Consider the following 24,787-nt stretch of genomic DNA (forward strand, 5'->3'; position numbering starts at 1 on the left):
CTCCAGCATTTTTTCACAAAGTTTTTATCATTTAAAGTAGGTTTACATTTTATTTTCAATTTAATAATTGTTTTACCAAACTTTTCCCAAGCTTGACAATGAGTAACCAAACGAAAATAAAGTCTAAGCATTTTCATGTAAATCACAGCTCACTGTAAAGCAAATATCGTCACGATGGCCTCCGTGTGTGGGGAAGTGGGATGGGGTGCTTTGCACTCATCGAAGTGTTTTGGGCAAGGAAACAAGCTGAAAAAAGGTAATAAAAGATATCTTCAATTCAATTTTACTAGCTAAATTCCAAGTGTTCTTCATGATTAAGGGTCTACTTTTATTCACATAACTATGTCAAAGTTCTGCGCAAAATAATTCTTCACTAACTTTTAAAAAGTTAGTGGTGCTCACTCAAGCGGAAATATTTTTTGACAGTTATAACGTCATTTGCTTAAATGTATCTGTACCAATGTTAAAAGGTGGAAAAATCTTCAGGATATTACAAATGTATAATTTTACAGGATTTTTTTCTAACTTTTTTGATACGCACTGTATAGTAAGCAATCAGCAACTGCGAAGAAAGAAATGTACACGCTGAATAAAGTCAAAATGAGCAAGTTGAGAATTGTAGCTCACAAATACTCACAGAATAGTTGCAAGTTTAGCGGTGATGTTAGCGTAGTTTGTTCTCCAGGCACTTGAAGCATTAACCCAGAAAGGTAACCAATCTGATGGTCCACAGTCGTGATTCGGTTCATACTTGATGTTATATGGTGAGTGACCACACGTGTATCCGGTGGGACATTGAAGGGAACCTCGTATCATGAAAATATGAATGGTTTTAGTGTTCAAACAGTAATGTTTGGCAGCTATTACAATTACTATTTTGTTTTCGAATTATTCATAATAATGATAATAATAAAGGATATTTATATTGCGCACATTTCCACCTTGTAAGGTGCTCAAGGCGCTCCTATATTACCCGGCTAAGCTAGGCGTTCATAGCGCACACAGCTTCTTAAGGAATTACTTCCTACTGGTACCCATTTACCTCACCTGGGTCGAGTGCAGCACATCGTGGATCAGTTTCTTGCTGAAGGAAATTACGCCATGGCTGGGATTCGAACCCACGACCCTCTGTTTCAAAGTCCGAAGACTAATCCACTGGGCCACAACGCTCCACAGGAATCACACATTAACACACACAAATTTGCTTACCCACACATAGGCCTCATACATCGGCCTCATACATCCTCGCATGTATTAACGCGCACCTACCCACAACCTCACGTAAATCAAGTACTTATCCCTAAAAAAAAGGAACCTAAAAATTGAGAGGTATAGAGATAGATCAACGTAAATACACACGCACACCCTCTACAGACACCCACACACCCTCACACACAGCGCACCTCTCCCCTCTCTCCCTAAAAACTGAATTGCGCACGCCGCTCACACACGAACTCTCTATTTAAAACACACACACACCCATACACAAGTCGGGAGTATATTTCGCATGATATTATACATATAACCCATGGAACATCGCAACTTAACATAACTTGATTAATGACATTAGGTATCACCACTTTTGGGAACTGAAGAAAAGAAATGAAGTCTCATATTTCCTTACAATTGTGTTCATCATCTCCTAGAGGACAATCAGACCAACCATCACACAGGAACTCCATCAGGAGACAGATATCACTTTCTTTACACTGGTAGCCATTCAATGGACAACCTGCATAGAGTGGTCATAGCAAAACGTGAATATATTACACGATAATAATACTAATAACATTTTCTTATATAGAAATATCTGAAAAAACAGAATATTTTACAGAAAAACAAAGTTTACAGTAAAGAAATAACCAAATCATTCTTTAAATTGTTATAACAGGAAAGATATTCTACAATTATACAGAACATGTCCATTTTAGAAAAGTGTGAAACAGTTTTATTACGATCAATTTGTAAGGTCACATACACCGAATACAAATTTTCTGTAATTTCACACGAATACATGTAAGATTACACAGTGCAGTAAGATTATAGGTGTTCTCAAGACTCTGCTATACATGAATTTCTTATTTTATAATTACAATTTTTTTAACAGTGTACAAGAGTGTACAATGACTTATCAAAGCTCAGATCATGTGACCAAATAAGGCTAGGGCATTGTGACATTAACCTGTAATCAAGATGACAGCGGGTTTTGTAAAGTTATAGTGGTGTGAGTTATATATTTTGGATCGTGACGTCAGATGATGACGTCTCTATGTAAATATATCTTTCCGACAGATATATACCCACGTAAAATGAATAAAAATATCTCTATGTCTTTATCATCATCATGATCATGTTCACCATCACCGCCAACGGCTTCACCGCCAACGGCTTCACCACCACCATCGTCACCACCACCACCACCAACATCATCACCAACACCACTATCCCACCAATACTATTATCATCGTCGCAATCGTCATCATCATCACCATCAAAATTAAAATAAACATCTGCACCATTACCGCAATTACCATGATCATCATTTATATTATACATGGTTATCTTCCTCTGATATTCTAATAGAAAATGATTCATTACTGAATCAGATGCAACAAAGTAACATGTAATCGAATTCCTAAATAATGAACGAGATGCAATTACAGCATAATTATATTCTTTATTATTAAAACCAAAATTACATGCAGACTTTGAAATTTTCGATGGATTTGCCGCCAACGTCCGAAAGGGTCGAACAAAGCCCCTGACTACTTTCACATCCCCCAATAATCTTCCTTACTTTTAGCATTGTTCTATATAGATACTGTGATTCGTTTTAAGAAGTCCTCTTTTGTTCGAGGCAACTGCCTTAATTTAATATGTCATTCTGATTTTTGTTTGTATAAATATGTTAACTGAAATTGTGAGGGCTTTGGGCCATGTAGGAAAAGCGCGTTATAAACTTCACTTTTCACATCTCCAATCATCATTGTAAAGATGATTGCTCTTGTAATCATGACTGTGGTGACTGTGATTAGCGTTCGTGATTCTAATAATGTTCTAATTTGGTATCACACGTGCTAAATATTCGTCATTAACCTTATTTATCACTGGAATCCTCTTTCAAATTGCGATTTTTTTTTAATCGGGTAAAGGGCGGATAGACATACACAATGAAAACAGGAAATAACTACAAATGAAAAATTGCACCGACTTATCAGACGTTTGCATAATTTCTATTAACTTATGCTCACTTCCACAGCCGACTTCGTCTGAAACATCATGACAGTCAACCTTCCCATCACACCTTGCGATGATGTCGACGAATTGCATTCCAGATGAGCAAGCGAATTCCGTGTCCTCAGCCATCTTTTCACAGGACATGTTATTACCATCTACAAAAATATGAATAATAAAATTACAACTTTAATGTTGAAAAGCACGCGTCTAAGCAGTGATATCGACCTCTGTTTAAATCATAATAATCCCACCTTCAAATATATTGCTGAAAAGGGCAAGACATTGAGGTTTCAAAGAAAATTAAGAAATTTACATTATGTTTGCACACGTTATGCAACAGTCATCATCATAATGTTTTAGAACGAAAAACTATCAAAATAAATGACTTCTTACATGAATATGAAACTATTTCAAATTGTATGATATCTCAGTCAACTGAAATAACTGAATGGAGGAGCCATGACGTAGTTAATATTATTTTAAGTCCACGCCGTGAAGTTGAATTCAATAGAACAGTTCGCAGTTACCTCATGGACAATTTTCGTCAAATGACCTTTCATTTCTTTCATTATGTTAGGCAGATTTCAAAGCAAGATATTACGTAAGCTTGCCTTACATAGCAGGATGAAGAAATTGAATAGACCAGGTGACTAGAATAGCACACCAATGTACACTTTATGAAGGTATTTGTTGCATTCCTACTTTGAATGCATATCATAGCATGTTGCACAATGTACTTGGCAAACTGTGAAATACCAGTCGTTCGTTGACGCATTGTTTTTTGTGGCTGTAAATGAAAACCAGAATTAAAAAAAATATACATGTATGAATAATCAAGACATCAAAGTTGGTGCTTATCTCAATAGATTTTAAACCACCATGTCACTTTAGTACAAATGACCTTCCTCTGATCATGCGTAGAATCTTGTGATCATGCGCAAAAAGGAACTACGAACTGGCTTATAAAAAGAGAAAAATCCAACAGGCATAACACTGAAAACTTCATCAAAATTGGATGCAAGAGACGAAATGCAAGACATTTTAAAGTTTTCGCTTGATTTTACAAACAGTTATCATGCAAATCCTGGTCTCTATGCAAATGAGGAGACAGATGACGCCATCCACTTAATATTTCTTTTGTATTTTATTATATGAAATATTGTGATTTTCTCCTCATTGTCAAGTGAAACAACGATTAATTCCTCCCTGAACATGTGGAATTAGTATTGTTTAATACTATATGGTTCAGTAAATTTTGTCCTTATTGTCAATTTTGTTTTAAATGAAATATTGTATAACTCAAACAATAAAAAACAAACGAAATAGTGAGTGATGGTCATCATCGTCTGTCTCATATGCATGTCCCTGAGTTTTGCATATCACAGTGATATATCACAATTGTGAAAAATAAGCGAAACTTTAAAATGCCATAACTTTCTTGATTAACATCCGATTTTGATGAAATTTTCAGCGTCATGCTGGTTTAATTTTTTTCCTTTTTTTAAAGTAACGTTTTTCTGGGGTGGACAATTAACGTTTAAGCAATAGTCATTAAACACATTTGTATGTTAAGATACAACCCCGAACCCCTTCCCCGGATAGTTCCTTTTGGTATAATTCATACATTATGCTTACCGCGTATTGGCATGAGTCGGAAATCGAACGCAAAGCCATCATCTTCCACACGGTCATCGCTACAGAATTCGATCACTACCGATCCAGAAGGTAAAATCAATGACGTCACATTAGCACTGACCAATAGAAATTCAATACCATTATCATGTGGGAGAGCAAGTGGGTTATGTATCAATGTGAGGGTGTCCCATACACGTTCAATAGAGAGAACATTGACGACTATATGGACCTATAACAGAAATATAAAAAAAGTGACGGGAGTATAAGGTTATATTCATTTTAAGAGAAAGGAAATTATACAAACGCAATATATTAATGATGCTTTATCACATATTAGTGTCTTTGCTTTATTCTATGGTTTATGGCACCTTCCTATCCAGTAATTATTTAGTTTAATATTTTTACGATTACAATCTTACTCCTATCACAGGGGGTATATGTTACTCTTACTTTGATCTCTGAAATATATCTTAAATAGTAGTAGCGGGAATAGAAGTAAAAGAGTAGAGTGGCATGATAGTAGTAGTAGTAGTAGTAGTAGTAGTAGTAGTAGTAGTAGTAGTAGTAGTAGAAGCAGAAGTAACAATAGAAGAATAGTAGCTGTAGAATTCGTAATAGTAATAGTAGTAGTAGTAGTAGTAGTAGTAGTAATAGTATAGTGGTTGCAGTAGTAGAAGTAGTAATAGTAGTGGTAGCAGTAGTAGTAATAATAGTAGTGGTAGTAGTAGTAGTAGTAGTAGTAGTAGTAGTAGTAGTAGTAGTAGTAGGAGGAGGAGGAGGAGAATAGAAGGAAAAGTAATTGAAGTAGCAACATCAGTCACAAGAAAAAAGTATAATGTATTCTCGTGCAATACAGTGGGTGATTTCATTTCTGGTGTTGGTGTTGAAGCACAAGTTAGATTATGTTTCCTAGCACCAAAACCTATTCTGAGTTTATACAATGATTTAGATCACAAATTGACAGCTCAATGCCCAGTGACTAACTTTTCAAGACTGCTATCTTCATTTTATGTTTGGCGTTATACTCGTAAAAACATTGACCTAACACGGAATACAATAAGCTCAACACTAGCTAAACTTGAAATCACCCAGAATAAAGACAATTGGATATCAACTGACCTCCAAATTCACAGGAAAATACAATGACAGGCGGCAAAGATTCGTGAACTTTATGAAGGGATAATGAATAAAAGGGGAAGGAGAAAGAAAATATATTTTATTACTCTGAAACAAACCTTGTAAAATTGAGGTACATCCACAGTCCATTCCTTGTGTGTTAGAGAGGGATAATGATCGGGAAAGCCGGGTGAAACTATGGTCGTCATATACTCACTACTGCAGTCACAACGCCCTGATTCTAATATCAGTATAGAACAGAATGACATGCATATTATTAGAAGTATTGAAAACTAAATAAGGTACACAGGGAATGTAATATACGCGATTTAAGGAATTAAAAAAAAAGTATCGACTTTGTGTGATTTTGATCGAGGTGTTTATGAATCGGTACTCCAAAATGAAAAGTAGGTCGGCTTTTTAGTCATGTTCTAGTTTGCAATATTCTTTTTGTACCTGGTAAAAATGTAATCAAAATTGTGAAAATATGGTTGGCTTCGAATAATAGAGTGACGGGCTTAAACAACGTGCTTAACATTCTAAACAGCGTTTATTCAGTGTATATAAAGTCTATCAGTACTTGCCCGTGAGAATGTGCGTGTGTGTGTGTGTGTGTGAGAGAAAATAAACAAAGAGAGAGCGTGATAGATTGACAGAGCAAGAAAGAGAGAGAGAGAGTGACAGGTTAATATCGAAAAGGTGTTATAGAGACGAGTTAATCAATAGCTTTAAGATGTTATAAGTATGGTATACCATGCTATAAGCATAGTAAGATTGATGATTTTTTTCTTAATACAACCGAAATGGAAGAGGAGAAGTTTTAGGGGGAATTAGAGGAATTATACGCTCAATTAATTCAAAGTGATACCAAAGTATGACAACAATATAAAATGAAAAGAACGTACAAACTATAGTTGTCACATGAAGCATCTCATTCATCATCAATATCCATTTACTCTCCGTCGCTTATTACTGAAATATTTAAAGGCAATAGCTTGTCAGAACTATTATCAAGCCAGAGTATAATGAGTGTTGCCTATACATTCAGATGCTGCAATGGTCATAAGTCGCTTTTATTTAAGACAAAGATTATTCTTTAGTTGCGCGTGTAATGCACTACCACGAATAAAATATCATTATAGAGTTAGTATTTGTGACGTATATTCCAACGTTAGAACGATTTTCATAAAATATCATAAGAATTTAGAAAAGTATAAAACGTGGATAAAGGGCCTCCTCCTTTTTCCCTTTCCGGTTCATTATTGTGTATTGCTAGACTTATACAAAAGCACTTAAATCTAACCTTCCATTTACCGTATCCACTGCATCTTATGCAATCAATTGTAAAGTGCAAACCGTATAAAAAAAAGATAAAAAGAAATGGTTCAAATGAACATTTCAAAGTTTACCTTAAAAATCCAACAACATACATTTAGCAGCAACGATGCAATCGATTTTTAAATCATTCATTTAGACCAGAGTTTTTTAACTGAAATGAATTGTAACTGGAGAAACCATACCATCCAATTTTAATTGAAAAGTGATATTACTTTCCTCTATTTCTTCATATTCGCCTTTGAAATCATGTCGTTTTAAAAAGTTCTTTGTTGTTATTAAATTCATTATTGATGTATATCAAACTGGATTCTAAAATTACTTAAGAATATGGGTTAATAGAATTCATCGTTAAGTTTGCAGCTCATTCATTATTGATTCATTATTATTCAATCAAAATTGATATGAATACAGACATTTTGATTATTTCTTTAGATCAGCATGCGAGAGAGGAAAGAGAGTGCCTACTGATAGAATTTAGATGCCCATTTTCTTCTTTTTTTTCTTCTTTTATTGCTTTCATATTTTTTTAACGGAAAGTGCTACTGGAATGGGAGTGCCCTTTGATTGATCATTTTGGGGAATAGTGTTTAGTGACTATGCTTTCTAAGGTACAGGAAAAATCCTTTTACGGAAAAGTATTAAAAATGGTGGGGGATCGTATTTTCATTTAGCTGGATTTTGCTCGGGAAGAAATTCAAAATGAAAGATCCAGTGGCGGAAGCAGAATTTACAAAAAATTAAAATGGAAGAAAAAAATGACTTCTTTCTTTATAATTTAGGTGGTCAATGCCACCTCTGAAAAATCTCCATCGTCAAATAGCTCACCTTTTTTGCTGGGAGAGTTTTTGTAAATATAAAGCAAATATGTGTTTTTCAATATTTTGATACGCTGCAAGGTCAGATAACAGTAACTGCTAATACCAGAATATGCATTTGTGAAAGATGAGATTATAAAACTGATATGAATTTGCAAATTGAAGATAAAAATATTTTAAAATGAAATATTTGTGCTATTCTTAATTTGCGTATTTATAACTTAGCTTAAAAAGAACACACACACACCGGCACCGATATCCGCAAGTTTTGAACCAATGCTGGTAAACAAGAGTTGTTAGCCGTTTAAAATACAGGGGTAAGATCTACCTAACTCTTGTAGGGATACATTTAACAAGTTTACCTAATCAACACCCTCTCTCCTGTTTTCGGTCGAAACTCACATTATGTTTGTATAAAAAGTTTATTTAGACTATCAATATAACATACATACAGTGGCCAAAAAAAAAAAAAAAACGGGAAAAGGAGAAAAAGAGGGCGAAAGAAAGAAAAACGTGGTGGAGGAAGAAGAAATTATTTTATATCATACTATATATTATGGTATATAATAGTATGTATATATAATATTATATTACATAAGGGTGTTTTTTATATCACGAAATATAGCTTGCTTGGGGCCTATGTGTTCATCGCTCCTTGTGCTCGCATGGTCAGTTTAATGAGATGAATAATCCTATTCAAGGGAATTAAATGGAACTAAAACATCCCGTTTTCAATTTCCTCGCTCTTCGAGTGTTTATCACTAAATGTAGTAACATATGATTTTCATCACTTTAAAATGTGATTGCCCCATTTTAAGGTCTGAAAAACTTTTCCAATTCGTGCTTATGTTGGCATTAGTGGATTAGTGAGATATGTCTGCTCTTCATGAATTCCTTAAAAACAGTCCTGAACATATCCCTTTTTCTTGTCTGAATATCAACAATTTTTAACTCGTGTTTCGCGCTCGCACCGTTAGGTTAGTGAAATACGTATAGTCTTAATGAATTCCTACAAACAAGCCTTAGAACGCCCATCTTCAGATCTGAATTATAAAAAAATCAGCTCGCGCTTCGCGCTCGCAATGTTTGATTGGTGAGATACGTATCATGTTCATGATTACAAAAACTACAAAAAGTACTTTATGAGTTAAGGTGAAATTCTAAAACAACCGCATAGCCAGGATTTCATTTTGGAGGGGCGGTAAATGCACGCGAAGTGTGCCAACACTCAACATTGCTTACATAGCGGGGAGAGAATGGAGAGGGGGGGGGGGGGGGTTCTCCCTTTCCGCGTGAAGCGCGAATCTTTCGACGTTTCATGAATTAAGATGAAAAGGAGCCGTCTCTCTTGTCTCTATAGTACCTATATCAGCTCCAATTCAGTTGATCTTATTGTGATTTTGAACCTTGTTTTCACAAGTGATTGTGAACGCACAAAAAAGGGATAAATATGGAGGAAATCAAAATAATTACACCACGCGAAGCGCGGAACCTGAACCCTAATCATTTTTTTTTAAAGAAAAGGGTATTCTCTAAGTTATATAAAATGCTTCAGATTTTATTACAAACAATTTAGCGACAGTGCATATCTTTAACTTGCAAAACAGAGAAGATGGGCATATACTGCGAAGAAAATATTCCTCCCCGCGCGGAGCAATGGAACACTGAAATTTCAAAGAGCGGACGTTTCATCAAATGCAGATATATCTAATACCCCATCTGCTCTTATTCAATTGATTTTATAAGATTATTGAACCGCATCAAAAGGAAAATAGAGAGCAAAATATCAAAACTTGTATGCTTTATTGAAATTGTATGAAAAAATGTGGTGTATAATAATGATAATAATAATAATATAGGGTATTTATATTGCGCACATATCCACCATGTTAGGTGCTCAAGGCGCTCCTATATTCGACTAATTTTCTTCGACTCATCCTGAAGCACTTCATATTGAACGATAAAAAACTGAAGTGTCATTCAAACTTTCAAACTGAGGGCGCAAAATAAGACGGTAGATTTATGTGCGGGGAAACGACATAAAGTTTCAAAGAATCTAATATTGTCCTTGTTTTATTTAATAAGACACGAATTTTACATCTTGATCCTCTTTTTAATTGAGGAAACTGTTTGCCCCCGCCAAAAAAAAAATCATGGTTGCTTAGTAATGAGCTGACAAGCGGGGGTAACGGCGGAAATTTATTTTTTTAAAAGAAAGATTTTACCCGCCCGGGGCCGGCACGATCAGAAGCGCGGAAGTGCTGCGTGATCAATTTGAAAAAAAAAAGATAACTTCATATGCTTCGGCCAAAACTTAGGCCTCACACAAGTCCTATATCTGAGGTAGAAAAAACAGGATTAGAGAAAGGGTGAGGGGAAAAAGAGAACTTCGATATTGTCATTTAACCGCGCAAAGCGCAGAAGCAAGATTTACACATAAAAATTTAGAGCGAGGGTGAAGTAGTTTCGTTAAAGTACTACTTCTTTTGAGAAAAAAAGTTAAAGAATAAAAAGAAAAACCCACAAAGATATCTTTCTTCGCTTTTCCTTTTCTCCTCTCTTTTCCCTTCTTTTTTTTCTTTTTAGGGGATGTTTCTTGGGAGCGACTGCCCCTCGGCTATGCGCCTGTTCTAAAAAGAATTTGCCAGCGCTAAGCTTGGAGCTCGCATTAGATGACTATGTTGAGATAGTATGCTCTTCGTGAATTCTTATATTAGAATAAACCATAAATGTCCTTGTTTGGGGTCAAAATATACAAAAATTTCAGCTCGCGCTTCGCGCTCGCACTGTTTGTTTTTTGATACAGGTATATATCATGATTGCAAAAAATGAGTCTGCTTTGTCTCTTTTTTTAGGTCTGAATATATAAAAAAATCAGTTTGCGCTTCGCGCTCGCGTTATTTTATCAGCGATATCGTCAGTCATGTCAGTAGGCCTATATATACCTGGCAAATGAGTGTGCTTGCTGAGTGACTCAGATTTTTGCTAACCCCCTCCCTCCTATGCTATGACCCACGGTACGCAGCTGCACACAGGCCTATATTGCAATAAACTCACTGTGATCTCGAAGAACAGTTCGTAGAACATGAGCCTACCAATTGATGGCACTGTGTCATTAAAGGCCTATATTAAATTTTTACAAAGATCAAATTGACGAAATACGACCCAGTTGTTATTAAACAATAACAGAGCAGTAAAATTCGTATTAATGAATCCTTATAAAAAAAAACTATATAATATGCGGGATCTCGTAGTGTCGTAATGTCGTAGTATCGTTCTGCTCCGAGTCCGACAAAGTTAACTGAAATTATAAGAGAAATTAACATCCTTCAACGTAGAAAACACGGAATTGACTCTGTTCTATGATTCAGTCATTTAAAGTGCCCTTCTTTTTAAAGTGTTGCTTTATCAGTCTCTCAAAAGAAGACATGATGAAAATGGAAAGGCCCCGTAAAATAGCGCAAAAATAGTAGGGGAAGATTTGGCCTCCATCGAATCCCACTGTACCGATCAAATCACAGGAAAAGTCAGCTCAATCATAAAAGACACTTCACATCCCCTCAATCATCAATACTCATTCAATCGTTCTGGCATAAGACTTCGTCTCACTCCACTCCGCCTTTCCAGTTTTATAACTTTATTTCTACCCGACTCTTCATAAAATTCAATTCACAAGCTCAACGCTAATCAAACTTCTGTTTTCAGCGTAATGATGACACTTATGTACTGATATCCGGGAAAGTTTCATGATAATCGTAGTCAACTAGTTATGATATTTATTAATATCATTATTATTGCTATTATCATTATTATTATTATTATTATTATGAATTATCATTATTAATATTCAAATAATAATTATTATAATAATATTCTGGACGGCTCAAACTTTTGTAAATGTTTTATTGTATCTGCTTGATACCCGAGTTTGTTTCTTTGTTTTGTTTATGCATGTCCATTATCTTACTTAAATTATACCAGTGGAAAATAAATTTCTTTGTAATCATCATGTTTGAGAAGACAAAAAAAAAGATATCTTGTATCTTGTAAAATATGTCAATTTAGCATTTCACTTCAAATGGAAAAAAAGTAGGAGACATTATTGGTAACAAGAGTAGGCTTACGTGCTTGGGTCAGCGTTAGGGAAGCTCGTGTTAGCAATAACCATTTAACATCGGATATTAGCAAGCTTTCAAGTTACCCGATGATGAGGATAGCATTGGTATCACGGTCACCACAATCCATTTTAATGCGACTTAAAAGCATGCATCCTCAAAGCATTGTCCTTTTAAAAATCTTGCTATAGTAATATGAACTCTTTGGTCATTTTTGGCCATAGGTGGATTGAGTAGAGTAGTATGCCAGGCAATTATGATCTTCAGGGGGCGGGGGCGACCTAAAATTTTATTTCCTAAGTTGAATAATATGGGTTAGTATAATTGCATGACACATCTCTTTTAAATACTCTTCTTCTTTTTCCTTCCTCTTCCCATTTTCTTCTATCAATCTGTTATATTTTGCGTCACTACTCGTTGAATCACATTGGGCGCCCCCCCCCCCCCGTAAGCCACGTAGCGCTGCTCCTGCCCAACAGGACACAATCGATGTTGGAAGCTCCTTGGTCATAGATAATGGACACGCTATCAATGTCCATCCTTTTTCAAATAGGATTAAATTAAATCCTATTTAACTTAATTGCAAAGTCGCGTGCGATCATGAAATGATCTTGTAATTTTGACCATAGCAGCATCTTTAAAAGCCCTTGACTGATTCATGGAATATTTCATCGCCTGAAGGATTAAACCCTAGGAATAAAATTACGTTATTTCACCATTTCATTCGATGAAAGTGGCTTTGATGTATGTTTCAGAAAAAATGTCCAAATTTATCGTCGCGCTTTATTGGGGGTGGCAAATAGCACAGTCCCCAAAATGTAGGTCAGAATAATTGAGCGCGCTTTATGCGCCCACTAAAGACCACCGCACACCTTACGACTGTTCGCGATCCGATTTTGGAACAAATCGCATTTTGCTCATTTTCTGAAAAAGTGAATGGAACATATCATTTTAGTCGAGGTTATAATTGATTGAAAGAAAACTAATATAACCATTTTGAAAGATTACAAACCTTTATTTTAGAATAAAGGCCAAATTAGTTTAAAATCGTAGGCAATCGTACGACTGCTATGACGTAATTACGACTAGATATTAAATTCGCTTTTATTCTAAGAAGGAAGATAGCACAGTCACAGATTGAACACAGGTATTCGTATGATGATTAAGAACATGACGCAGTAAGATATTCCAAGTCTCAATATTAGCATCAAATTCTACTACATTTTATTCTGAAATCGGGTCGCAGACCAATCGTAAGGTGTGCGGTCGCCCTAAGTGATACATTTTTTTTGCTGGTGCCCCCCCCCCTTATGTCGTGACCCACAGTACGCCACTACCACCGTATACTGGTAAAAAAAAGGTTAAAACTGCTGTTATCGACTCGCCGTACAGCCGCCGTAGAGCAAATGTGACCACGGTGACTGAGGTATGATTAAGGGACACAATAATACACGAAACGGAAGTATGGTTGAAAAGAAAAAAAAAATACACTGATAGGAAACTAAATATCAGTTTGAACGTAGCTTAAGAAGACAATTTGTAAAGACCTTGGAGGAGAGATGACAGGATTCGTCCTCTTCCCTCTTCCACCAAAACACGAAGAAAAAGAAAAAGAAGAAGAGCAGTTGACAAGATCAAAATATGATAATATCATGCCTTCTTTTGTTCTCACAAGAAATTACTACGGCTGTAATGTTGCGATTGATATCCACCGTTCGAAACCGCCAGTTTCACGGGGAAAACCTAAAAGTGATTTTGTAAATAAATATTTCATCTTGTATATATCAATTAACAAACTGGAATTTGAGTACTTGATAAAACCTCATTTTCCAAGCCACTATTAGCGGGATTATATCAAGTCACCTTTACTTAGTGGAGAAATATCTTGACCTTTTAGAAACCAGATTTTGACACTTTTCCGTAAGATTTTGACCTTTATAGAAACCTGATTTTAACACCTTTTCAATTGCTTCCGACAAATAATCATTTAAAATGCGGTTTTTAGAATAGTGTTGTTAATAATTTCATAAGTCAGATAAGTTCGCATAAATTTACATTGACAGTCGAGTAAATTTATGTCATATTTAAAAAATATATATATAGCTATTTCTTTTCGAAAACCGCTTATAGAATTCTTACCTTATGGACTAAAAATTATCCGACCGACAGAGGTGGAGCTAAAACTAATCAGCAGAACGGCTTATTTCATTTGACTTTCTGCATGACCTGTTGGTATGGAGTCATGTCGGATTCTTTGGTCCACCCATTTGCAAGGAATAAGCACATGCCTGACATTATAGTTTCTGCTGGTGGCTTCGAACTTGGTTCGAAGGAAACAGTTTGATGTTGCTCTATCTCTATCAAACCTTTTTGATTCTCAGTCCATTTCTTTTCTGCACGAATGTTTATCCATAGAATATGAAACGACCATGCCATTAAAAATGAGTTCCAGTGACATTCTTAGTAACTGTCTGATGTTACCCCAATCAGTTTCTACAGAATATAGGTCTACAAAAACTGCGGTACATTAGAGTATGTTTCATCAGTAGTACTGAGATGCTTATGAGTGTAAAGTGTTTCTTTGAATTCATATTTTCGCAGAGACTAATAAATTCATCCTATCTTTTGCTCAATGACTCTTTTGAATTTCCTCTTAGAATATACAAATTCTGAAAAGTTTGTGGGATTCCGAGCATTTATTTTGTATTCCTGAAGTTTTGAAGCGGCATAATTCTCAAGTTTAACCAAAAAGATATTTCATCTTCTGGAATCTAATCAATTTCGAGAAGGGTTATCTTTTCTCCGTTTCAAAGTATATATGTTATATGAGGGGATTCACAAAGGCAAATTAATGCCGTTGTAGATGTATGCATGTATGCTTCCATCTATTTGCATGAATGGTATACAGTATATGTATATTAATAAGATTAATAAGAAAATCACATCATGTTGATAAAGCAATTAACCTTTTTTTATTTTTTTGAGGATCTTTAATCGATACTATCTATATATATAACGTTACATTAAATGTAAAATGACATTTTTTAGACACAATTTGCATTTTGTCTAAGTTACTGTGATATTTAAGCTCATGCATCAGGAATTGTATTGAAATCTATCTGACTTCAACATATTCAAATCTGTGTTAAAACATGCCTTTTAAAAAGCACTTGTATTAGCCCTATACAAAATTATAACAAAAAATGTTCCATACGTATACAGACTATTTATAAAGCATTGTTCGTATGTGAGAACTGATTAGTGTTTTTATTTTTGGTTTAAAATTTCAGTAGGCCCTATTACTCGTAAATTTAGAGTTGTTATACATAGATCAGAAAAAAATCTTCATAAATAATATAGCCAAAGTCAGACAGAAATTTTTACTTTTGATCTGTGTTGGAAGTTGAATTTAACAGGTACAATCAAATTTTGGTGTGCCAACACAGTATTTACCATAATTAAAGATACCTCCTCATTAAAGATTCGCAATGTTATAATAAAGACAGCGAATTCAAGAGATAAACAATTCTTAATCATATTGTATTTTCCTTTTGACAACTATTACAGTGGTGAAATTTTTATTATTCTTTTAAGCGTTAATGGGTAGATATTGAATTTGAAAGCTCCCTGACTTTTCATCTCATGAAAAGCACTGCAGATAATGTAAACAAAGAAAAACATCTCTCGGTTGTAGTAGACCTTTGTTCATTTCCATCAAAATATAACTGGTCATACAATTTAGTAATCAATCTTGAAATAAATCATGTATGAAAAATATGCGATATAAATTACGAGGCACAAGTGCATGAAATGTTTACACAAGAAAATATCTTTATTTTTGTTTGAGGAAAAGAGACGCATTTCATCATGAATAACCTTCAGAGATTGTAAAACACTATACATCTATTTTGAAGAATATCCCACAATTCCCTGCTAGCTTTGAAGAAAAAAATGTTGTTCAATGATTGTCAGAATGGTATTATGAAAGGATGAATAAATTTGAATGAGACAAATACGAGATCGATTCGAATGCCTGGCCTTGTGTTTTACTCATAAATTCTTAACGTCTTTCATGTCCATTTTATCCTGTTACATTAAGAAGCAACATTATGTGTACTTAAATTGGGACTACATCAATATCTACGATAAGAGAAGAAAATGATGAGAGAACATAATGTGAGCGACAAAGAGAGAGAGAGAAGGGGGCAGACAGACAGAGAGCGTGCTTATGAATGCATTTTTGTTACTCCTCCTGGACTTTTTTCCAAATGTCACGACGATAGTTATATTTGTAACTGTGAACAGCTCAGTGCAAATATCTATATCAACCCCCGCCATCCTGAAACACTTTCTTTCCGTCATCTGCCCTCCAGAACTCAGTTTTTTTTCTACTCACCCTCTAGGCGCCTTCCAAGACTTTGGGACACTCTTCCTCTAAGTGTAAGAGATAATGCTGTTTCAACTTCCCTCTCTTCATTTCTTTCTTCTTTAAAGGGAGCACTTTTGTCCACCTCATAAATACCTCCATTTTCTTTCCATTTTTTTTTATTTGCTTTCTTTTTACCACCTCATTATTTGTGCTATGATTCCAACAACATTTCTTTAAGAATTATTTTTGTCTGCTGCAATATCAGTGCATAATATCTCTTCCCCCTCTTTTCTCCTCTATTTAGTTGGACCTTTATTACCTCCAGAACAGTTATACTAAATTAATTTTTGCCATTACACTTTTCCTGTAATTTGATATGCTGCCATATTACCTAAATAATTACATGTACTTTGCATATTTCATTCTATGATGTGCATCCAACAATTGTGTTTCCTTTATTGTGATTTGATTCAATTATCTGTCAGTAAGGATTTAATGTATAATTAAATCTTCTTTTTTTTCAATTAATATTTCAGAATAATGCTCAAGTAGTAGAGGCTGTATGATCTGTTATATCCATTTGGTACATCAGATTTTTATTTAATTTTTTTTTATTCCTCTTTAGCAAAACTGTTGGGGGCACATAAAAATCTAAGAATATCAATATCTTTACTATATTTTTTGAATTATTATTACTATGCAGTTCTTAATTTCTCTTCTTTTTCTTTATCAAAGGAGGCGAGTTTCCTTTAATTTTACTATTTGTTGTCTCTATGATTGTTATGATTTAGGTGCTGGAGCCTGGCGAGTACACATGCCATTAATAGGAATGTGGAGGCATGCTCTTGCTGTTGTCTAGGGCATTCCTCCTTATTTCATTTCATTGTTGCTTTTCGGGCTCTAGTACCTCACACAAATCTAAGTTATTTTTGTGCTTTATTATGTTAAGCATTACAAACATTCCTTAATCAGTCCGGCATGCATGGGTATTCAAATTCTTCCCAATACCCGTCTTTATTTCTTTTACTGTATCTTGCCTGGCGTTACATGTACATACTTTTTAGAATAATGTTTGTCAATGTGTTTTATTTGAATTTTAATAATGTGTAATTTTATATATTGAATGTGCAATATTCCTTCAACGGTTTTTCCATGAGGGCTCGCATGCCTCTGGGCAATAGTACTGAATTTTACTTTTGCGAGCCCTGGCCCATGGAAAAAACGTTTTCTTACTCTTTTCTTTTTCATTTCTACTTTATCTATATTTAATTATTCAATTTCAAATTGTATTTATGTATTACATCGTACAATTTTTGTATGTTTTTATGGCCAAATAAATAATAATAATAATATTGAGATTGTTGCTGTGTATGTTCACTATCATCAGAATTGGAATATACTTATGTAATGCCAAGGGCCTGGGGACAATTTTCGAAGAGGAATTCTGGTTTTGAAAAAAAAGACAAGCACATGCACTCTAATAAGAATTCTCCAATGTTGGGTAAGATGGGAACATGCATGTTTGTTGGGTAAAAAAAATACCAAATATTTTTGAAATTTGGCGCAATGTGGCGTTAAAATTCACCCTTAAAACATGCATTTTGCCAGATATTGGGGAAAAATACACAGCAAAAATGCATGTTTCCTTTTTACAGAATATTGAGCTTTTTCTCGTTGTATTTAGAGTGTAAAAAAACAACAAACAAACAAGGGTTAACTCTCCAAAATAAAATGAGGATGATTTTGCTCAGACAAAATTTGATAAGCAAATAAAAAGGGGGATTTTTTTTGTGGGGGGAGTCAAATTCTACATTTTAGCCTACTAACTTGATTTTCGGGGTTGTCCTATATGGTGTATAAAAGAGCACCTCCACAAAAATCTTTGGAGGTGCTTCCCGCTTCCAAATGCCATGAAGGCAATGTAAAATTCTTAATTTTATAGGACTTGATTTTTCTTTTTACCTTTCAATCATTCCCCTCCTCTCGTTTTATCCACATTTTTCTTCCAATCTTCCTTTTCTCCTCTCCTTTCTTCCTTCCATTTATTTCAATGATGAATAGGGGGGCTTTAGCCCCCCTTATAGCCCCACCGTCTCCGCCAGTTATATGATGGTTTCAAAGGCTTTATAAGTTGAGAATAAACTTTGTTACTCCATTCCCAATCCTTTATTTAGTCTTTTCGAAAAAGAAAAAATGACAATTTTAATGAAATAACTTACCGATAAAGCAAAAGAAGGTGAAGATCACCATCAGGACACCTGATCGAGTAAGCATGATGTTTCATCCAATCAAAATCAACACATCTGTACTTGAGGTGTAGTTTACAGCAATATCAAATGAAATGATCAAGACCGCGACTAACACTTTTATAATGAACAGGTCATTCTTTTGCATAAAAAAGTACCGCGCATGCGCCTAAAAGCATAGCTATTTCTTACTCATCTCTTTTACTATTTCTCACTCAATAATTTCCAAGGGAAAGGTAAATTGGATGTATCATATATCAATATTTCGTTTGGACTCTCACTTTTGTAGACTTGCTCAAAGTCCTACATGTCCTATCAGACAAAAAATTATTCCCATAAATCATTGCGACTAACAAAGGAGGTTAATCTTTTCCAATGTATAGGATCACTGATGTTTTTCACAAAGGGAGGTGTGTCTAGAATAGATTATAGAATAGACCATTGGTTTGAACCCAAATTGTGATATTTTTGTTAGAGCAAATTCAACTTTCAAAGCGTAAAGAATAAATTGATGTTTGAATGGAATAAGCATCCACTGAACAAAAAAGGTTGATCAAACAAACAGAGGAACAGCGCCCGTAGCTATAAACCCCAAACTTAAGTCCGAGTCATTATTATACATCTCGTCATAAATACGCGACAAAAGTCAAGCAAGCCCTAGTATCGTCACCAAATCAAGGTCTCATTTCTATTTGATATTGTAAATTCATGTTGCCATGGTTTCCTAGTGTATTTTTTTTTAATATTACACATTACATTGTGCTCTTTCACGGATATTAAATCGATACCTGGATAGAGATCAAATAATTGAAACCGATCCGATATCCTTGGTAAATCTTTTATCTAAACCGTCTATCTTGAACTTGTATTTACGGGGAAAATCGAAAAACACCTCTTTCGATCCCTTATTGTCATTAAATGTAATTTATTTAAGATTTTGAGAATTTAAAGATTTGAATCATACATCAACTTCGTATAAAACAAAATGTGGAAATATCTTGTTACAATACATAGCTATCTTATCCATCACTCTCTTCCTATTTTCTAACACATTATTCATATAAGATTCAAGATGGGGAAAAATATTTGTGTTCGACAAAAGATCCCATAACCCCTCCCCAACCCAAAGCAACATGATATACAAAATGGGGAGAATAATATTATACGACAAATAAATTATTTGATATAATTACATTATCACATTTTCCCCGTTTATTTTTGCAGTGCTTGCAAAATTGACTACATAGCCTTATATTCATTGCGCTTTTAGTTATTCAGAAAAAAAGTGATCAACCTAAATTTTAGGAGGGACAATAGACATTTTAAGGGGGTTTCCAGAATTTAGGGGGGGACGCAGGAAACAAAAGTGACAAGCAAAAAAAAAACAAAAAAAAGTTATGAACTAAAACTTTAGGGGGGACGGTCCCACCCACCTAATATTTTGGGGGGATCTGTCCCCCATCCCCCCCCCCCCCCGCTTCCGAGTCGATAAGTTTCCGTAGAAACGAAAAAAAATTCTCACGTCACACAATCTGCATTGCAGGACAGAGTTTTACGTTCCTGTCGACGGGCCCAAAAGTCTCTTCCAAAATCAATATGCCGTCGTAAAGTCCGTCTGCGTTGCACAGGCGAGAATTGGGGATTAACTCTTTGTAAGACGGGTGTATTAGTTAATGAAAGCACTTAATCTTGCAAGAAAATAAAATATATGTAGTATTAAAATATACTTACCGAAGATCTTCACTATCAGTGTTTTCGAGATGGCTCTTCCTTCTTCTGTAATCAAAACTGTATTGTTGGTTTTGTTCTCCTAACAACATTGTAGCACGGTGTGGCACAGTGGTTTAATACATTATGTGAAAGTGTTCACTCCAATTTGAAAATACTGTATCAACATCAGAACGTCTCATCAAACATTTTAAACCCTGACGCGTGGATTATATTGGAATATGTATTTCTATCTGGAAATATATCAAATTGGAGTAGCCAGGACTGCAATTTCTTCAGAAAGTGTGTGATTGGATTCGTGCTATGAATCTGTAGTGTCCCATACATTACTTCTGTTGTGGTGTTTCTTGCTGCCCAAACTTGTAACAAGTTTTTTGACTCATTGTTTGGTTCAGTCAAATTCTTCTTCTCCAACCGTAAATTAGAGACAGACTGCTGCTGTTACTGTTCAAGTTGTCACGGAGCTACTCAAGAACACAGAGTTTTTTAATCTGCTTGATTCTATTGTTAGCTCTGCAGAAGAAAAGAAGATTGGTGATCTTCTAACAAAGGCCAGATGCATGATCTCCAACAAGTATTTCGACGAAGGAAAATGAAATTGGCATGTTGAATAAAGCTGTAGCTGATCAGTCCAAAGAAATCTCATCACTGAATGTTGCCCTTGATTCTTTGGAGCAATATTCTAGGCGCTCATCCATCCGAATCCTTGGAGTTGAAGAGAAACAAAAGCGGTAGTAAAAGAAATCATAACAACAAAGCTGGGAGTTTCCCTGGATGAATCACGTGACATTGATCGACTACATCGCACCGGGTCAGCAAGAACTACAACCACTACTGCCAGACCAAGATCTATTATTGTCAAATTGCAATCCTACCAAAAGAGAAGTAAAGAGAAATTTTGTTGAACAGAAGGAAACTGAATGGAACAGGAATCCTGATCGTTGAAGACATGACCGTACTTTTAGCGAAGTCTCGGGCACACAAGAATGTCACCACAGCTTGGTCATCAGATGCGAAAACTGATACGAAATGAAGATGATTTACAACTCCTGTAAGCAGACTAGATTAAATTGCATTAGACTAAAATAAATAAATATTAAAATAAATGAATATTAGAATAATAAAAAAGGGGGGAAAATAAAGATAATAATAATGAATAAAATTGTTACCCTACTCTTTATACAGTGAGTAGCAAAAATAGTCAATCATGACTTATTGCCAAATAAAAACAAGGAATGGAATGGATGGATGGAATGGACATTATAAGAGTGCTGATGGAACTCCTGTACATAGACTTATACCAGTAGACATGTTCATGATGCTGATAAAACTCTTGTAAATAGACTTGTATCTTTAGACATTAATCATGTTGCTGATGCATGAACTTAACTGTTTAGTATGCTTGGCTACTTCTTGCTTTCATCAAATAGCTAGTTTATAATATAACTTTGATTTTTCCACTGGATAATTTTATCCTCTGTCCGTGATTCTTTGTGTGTGAGTGTGTAGTGAAATGTCTGGGTTATGTATTTGTGCAAATTTCAGAACTTCTTTCACCTCTCCTACTCAGCCTTCATTTTGTCTTGATTGTTACTGTATTGTATTTCCATTTAATTATATTGTGTATGACTATGAATTTTATATGTCTGTCTATACCTTCTTTCATTTGAATTCACATATTGACATTGATAAACTTCAAGCTTTGAAGTTCAATCATTTGCAGCAGACTTCATGACAGTATCTAAGAATGACAAGTCACTTTTTGATACAAATTCAATCAACATTGCAAATTCTTGTAAATATTTATTCGCTGATGATTTTTGTATCAACTTTTCATTTGAATTTTTAAAGTCCTCAATGCTTCATTTGAACGCTAGGAGCTTATAGAAGAACTTCAGTGAATTTCAAATACTTTAACATTCACTCTCTTATGATTTCAGTATTATTGGTATATCTGAAACATGGTTCAGTAAAAACACAGGGTTTTTCATTTTTTAAGTTGGATAATTATAATCGTGTACAATCAAGTAGAGCCACTCGAAAAGGTGGTGGAGTTGCACTTTATGTTAGAAAAAGACTTGAATATATAATTTCGGTCTGACATTTATTTTAAAGCACCAGAATATGAAACTGTTTTTATTGAAATACAAGGAAAAACAAAGCTGATTGTCGTTGGCTGTGTTTACAGACCTCCAAATACTTGTATTAATTTTTTTCATGATAAAATGAATTAAATGTTGGTATAATTGGAAAGTGAGCGGAGAGATGTTTATATAATGGGAGACTTCAACGTTGACTTACTGAATTATGATACACATTCCAAAACAACTATTCTTTTAAATTTAATGTTTTCTTTTAATATGTATCCCTTGATTACTAAATCCACACTTAATATGTATTCCAAAGCTTCTTGATAGGCACTTTTACTAATTCAATTAAGAGTAGTAAATACCAAGGGCTCATTTATTCAGATCTCTCCGATCAATTTCCAATGTTCTGTGTATGTAAAGATAGAGAAAATTTGTTTTACCGATTAAAAATAGATTAGTAAATGACAGAGAAATAGCGAGGTTTAAGGAGAAGCTAAGTACAGTTGATTGGCAAACAGTTTATAGTAACGATAATGTTAATATATGTTAAGACTTTTTATTTCCAAATTTTGCATGTTATATGATGAAATAAATTTGATGAAGGTAAATCTTGCTGTGGGTTTTTTATGGATTTTTTTACAGCAAAACCTTTGACACCATCGACCATCACATACTGCTCGAAAAATTGTATTATTATGGTATAAGAGGTGTATCTCTTGAATGGTTTAGTAGTTATTTATTTGAAAGGAAACAGTACGTGATGGTCGATGGTGTAGCATCTAATTTTTCATATATAAATACTGGTGTTCCACAAGGATCTGTGCTTGGGCCTCTGTTATTTTAGTTATATATAAATGACATTATACATAGTTTAAATATTCTTAAATTTTCATTATTGCTGACGATACTGCTGTCATTTCATATCACAAAGATATAAATTCAAATGTTGATAAAACACATTACATAATTTTTTATTCCAAACAGAAAAAGTTTCTTGTCAAGTTTCTCCTGTGTATATTAAAAAATAAACTCTTAAGAAATCTGATATTGCAGAATTTGTAGGCATCAAACTTCATGAATCACTTGATTGTTCTCATCACATTTCTTATGTTTGTTCTAAAATCTCAAGGGGGGTTGGTATTATAACACACTTTAGAAACACATTGCCAAACATATTTTATTAACTATTTATAACAGTATTATATTACCACATATCAATTATTGTAATATGATATGGGGCAATTCTTAGAAGACACACCTATATGAAATTCATATTCTTCAAAAACGTGCTGTTCGTAAAATTACTCATTCTAACTATATGACACCAAGCACTCCTCTGTTTTGTGACCTGAAATGTTTGCCAGTTATTTTAATCTTATATTACAGTAAACAATTTAATATTTATGTTCAATTTTCATAAAGAGCTCCCATCAATATTCAATGATATGTTTAAAACAAATTACTTTTATCATTCTTATGAGAAACAAATCAAAATTCTTATTCCTTTTGCACGTACCTCATTTACCCAACATACAATAAGATTTCAGCGTGTTTATGATTAGAATTTGTTACCTTACATTGTGAAAAATTCTTCAACTTTAACGATATTCAAATGCTTATGTAAACAATTATTGTTTAAACGTTTGATGTGCACTGAGTAGAGGGTATTTTTTTCTCCCTCTCGATCTCCCTCTTCCCCTTTTCTTTCTCCCTATCTCTTCTTTTAGTTTTATATTCCGCTAGCGCTTCCTTTCTATCTTACTCTGTTAACTTTTCAATATGGGTGTGTGTTGGTATGCTGGTGTAAGTGTGTGTGTGTGTGTATGAGGGCATGTTTTCTTTTTATCTGCTGTACACTTTAACAATGCAAAATCTGTTTTGTTTTGTCAATTATTGTATTGTACCGGGTCCCATCCTCGCATGCTATGCTTTTCTTGGGGTCCTTCTGATTTCTATTCATGAATTTTGTATGTATTTGATTTGAGTTTTTAGTGGAAAATAAATGAACTGAACTGGTGGGGGTTTCATAAAAGTTGTAAGCACTGACTAAATTGTCAGTGCTATTTTAGTGAAATCCTTGGTTTTGATTGGCTGAGAG

At 34.4% G+C, this 24,787-nt stretch overlaps 1 protein-coding gene across 1 annotated transcript; it reads right to left on the reverse strand.

Annotated features, from left to right (window-relative positions):
- Positions 1-633: 633 nt before the first annotated feature.
- LOC121405567 (suppressor of tumorigenicity 14 protein homolog) lies at positions 634-18,988 on the reverse strand. The gene is made up of 6 exons (XM_041596499.1): positions 18,845-18,988; positions 6,108-6,229; positions 4,873-5,101; positions 3,252-3,392; positions 1,625-1,732; positions 634-806 (listed from the first exon to the last, which is right to left on the reverse strand). Exons 1-6 carry the CDS (start codon positions 18,897-18,899, stop codon positions 634-636), a joined length of 828 nt encoding a protein of 275 aa, XP_041452433.1. The 5' UTR covers positions 18,900-18,988.
- Positions 18,989-24,787: the final 5,799 nt, after the last annotated feature.

This window comes from Lytechinus variegatus, chromosome 1, assembly GCF_018143015.1.
Source record: "Lytechinus variegatus isolate NC3 chromosome 1, Lvar_3.0, whole genome shotgun sequence".
Classification (NCBI taxonomy): domain Eukaryota; kingdom Metazoa; phylum Echinodermata; class Echinoidea; order Temnopleuroida; family Toxopneustidae; genus Lytechinus; species Lytechinus variegatus.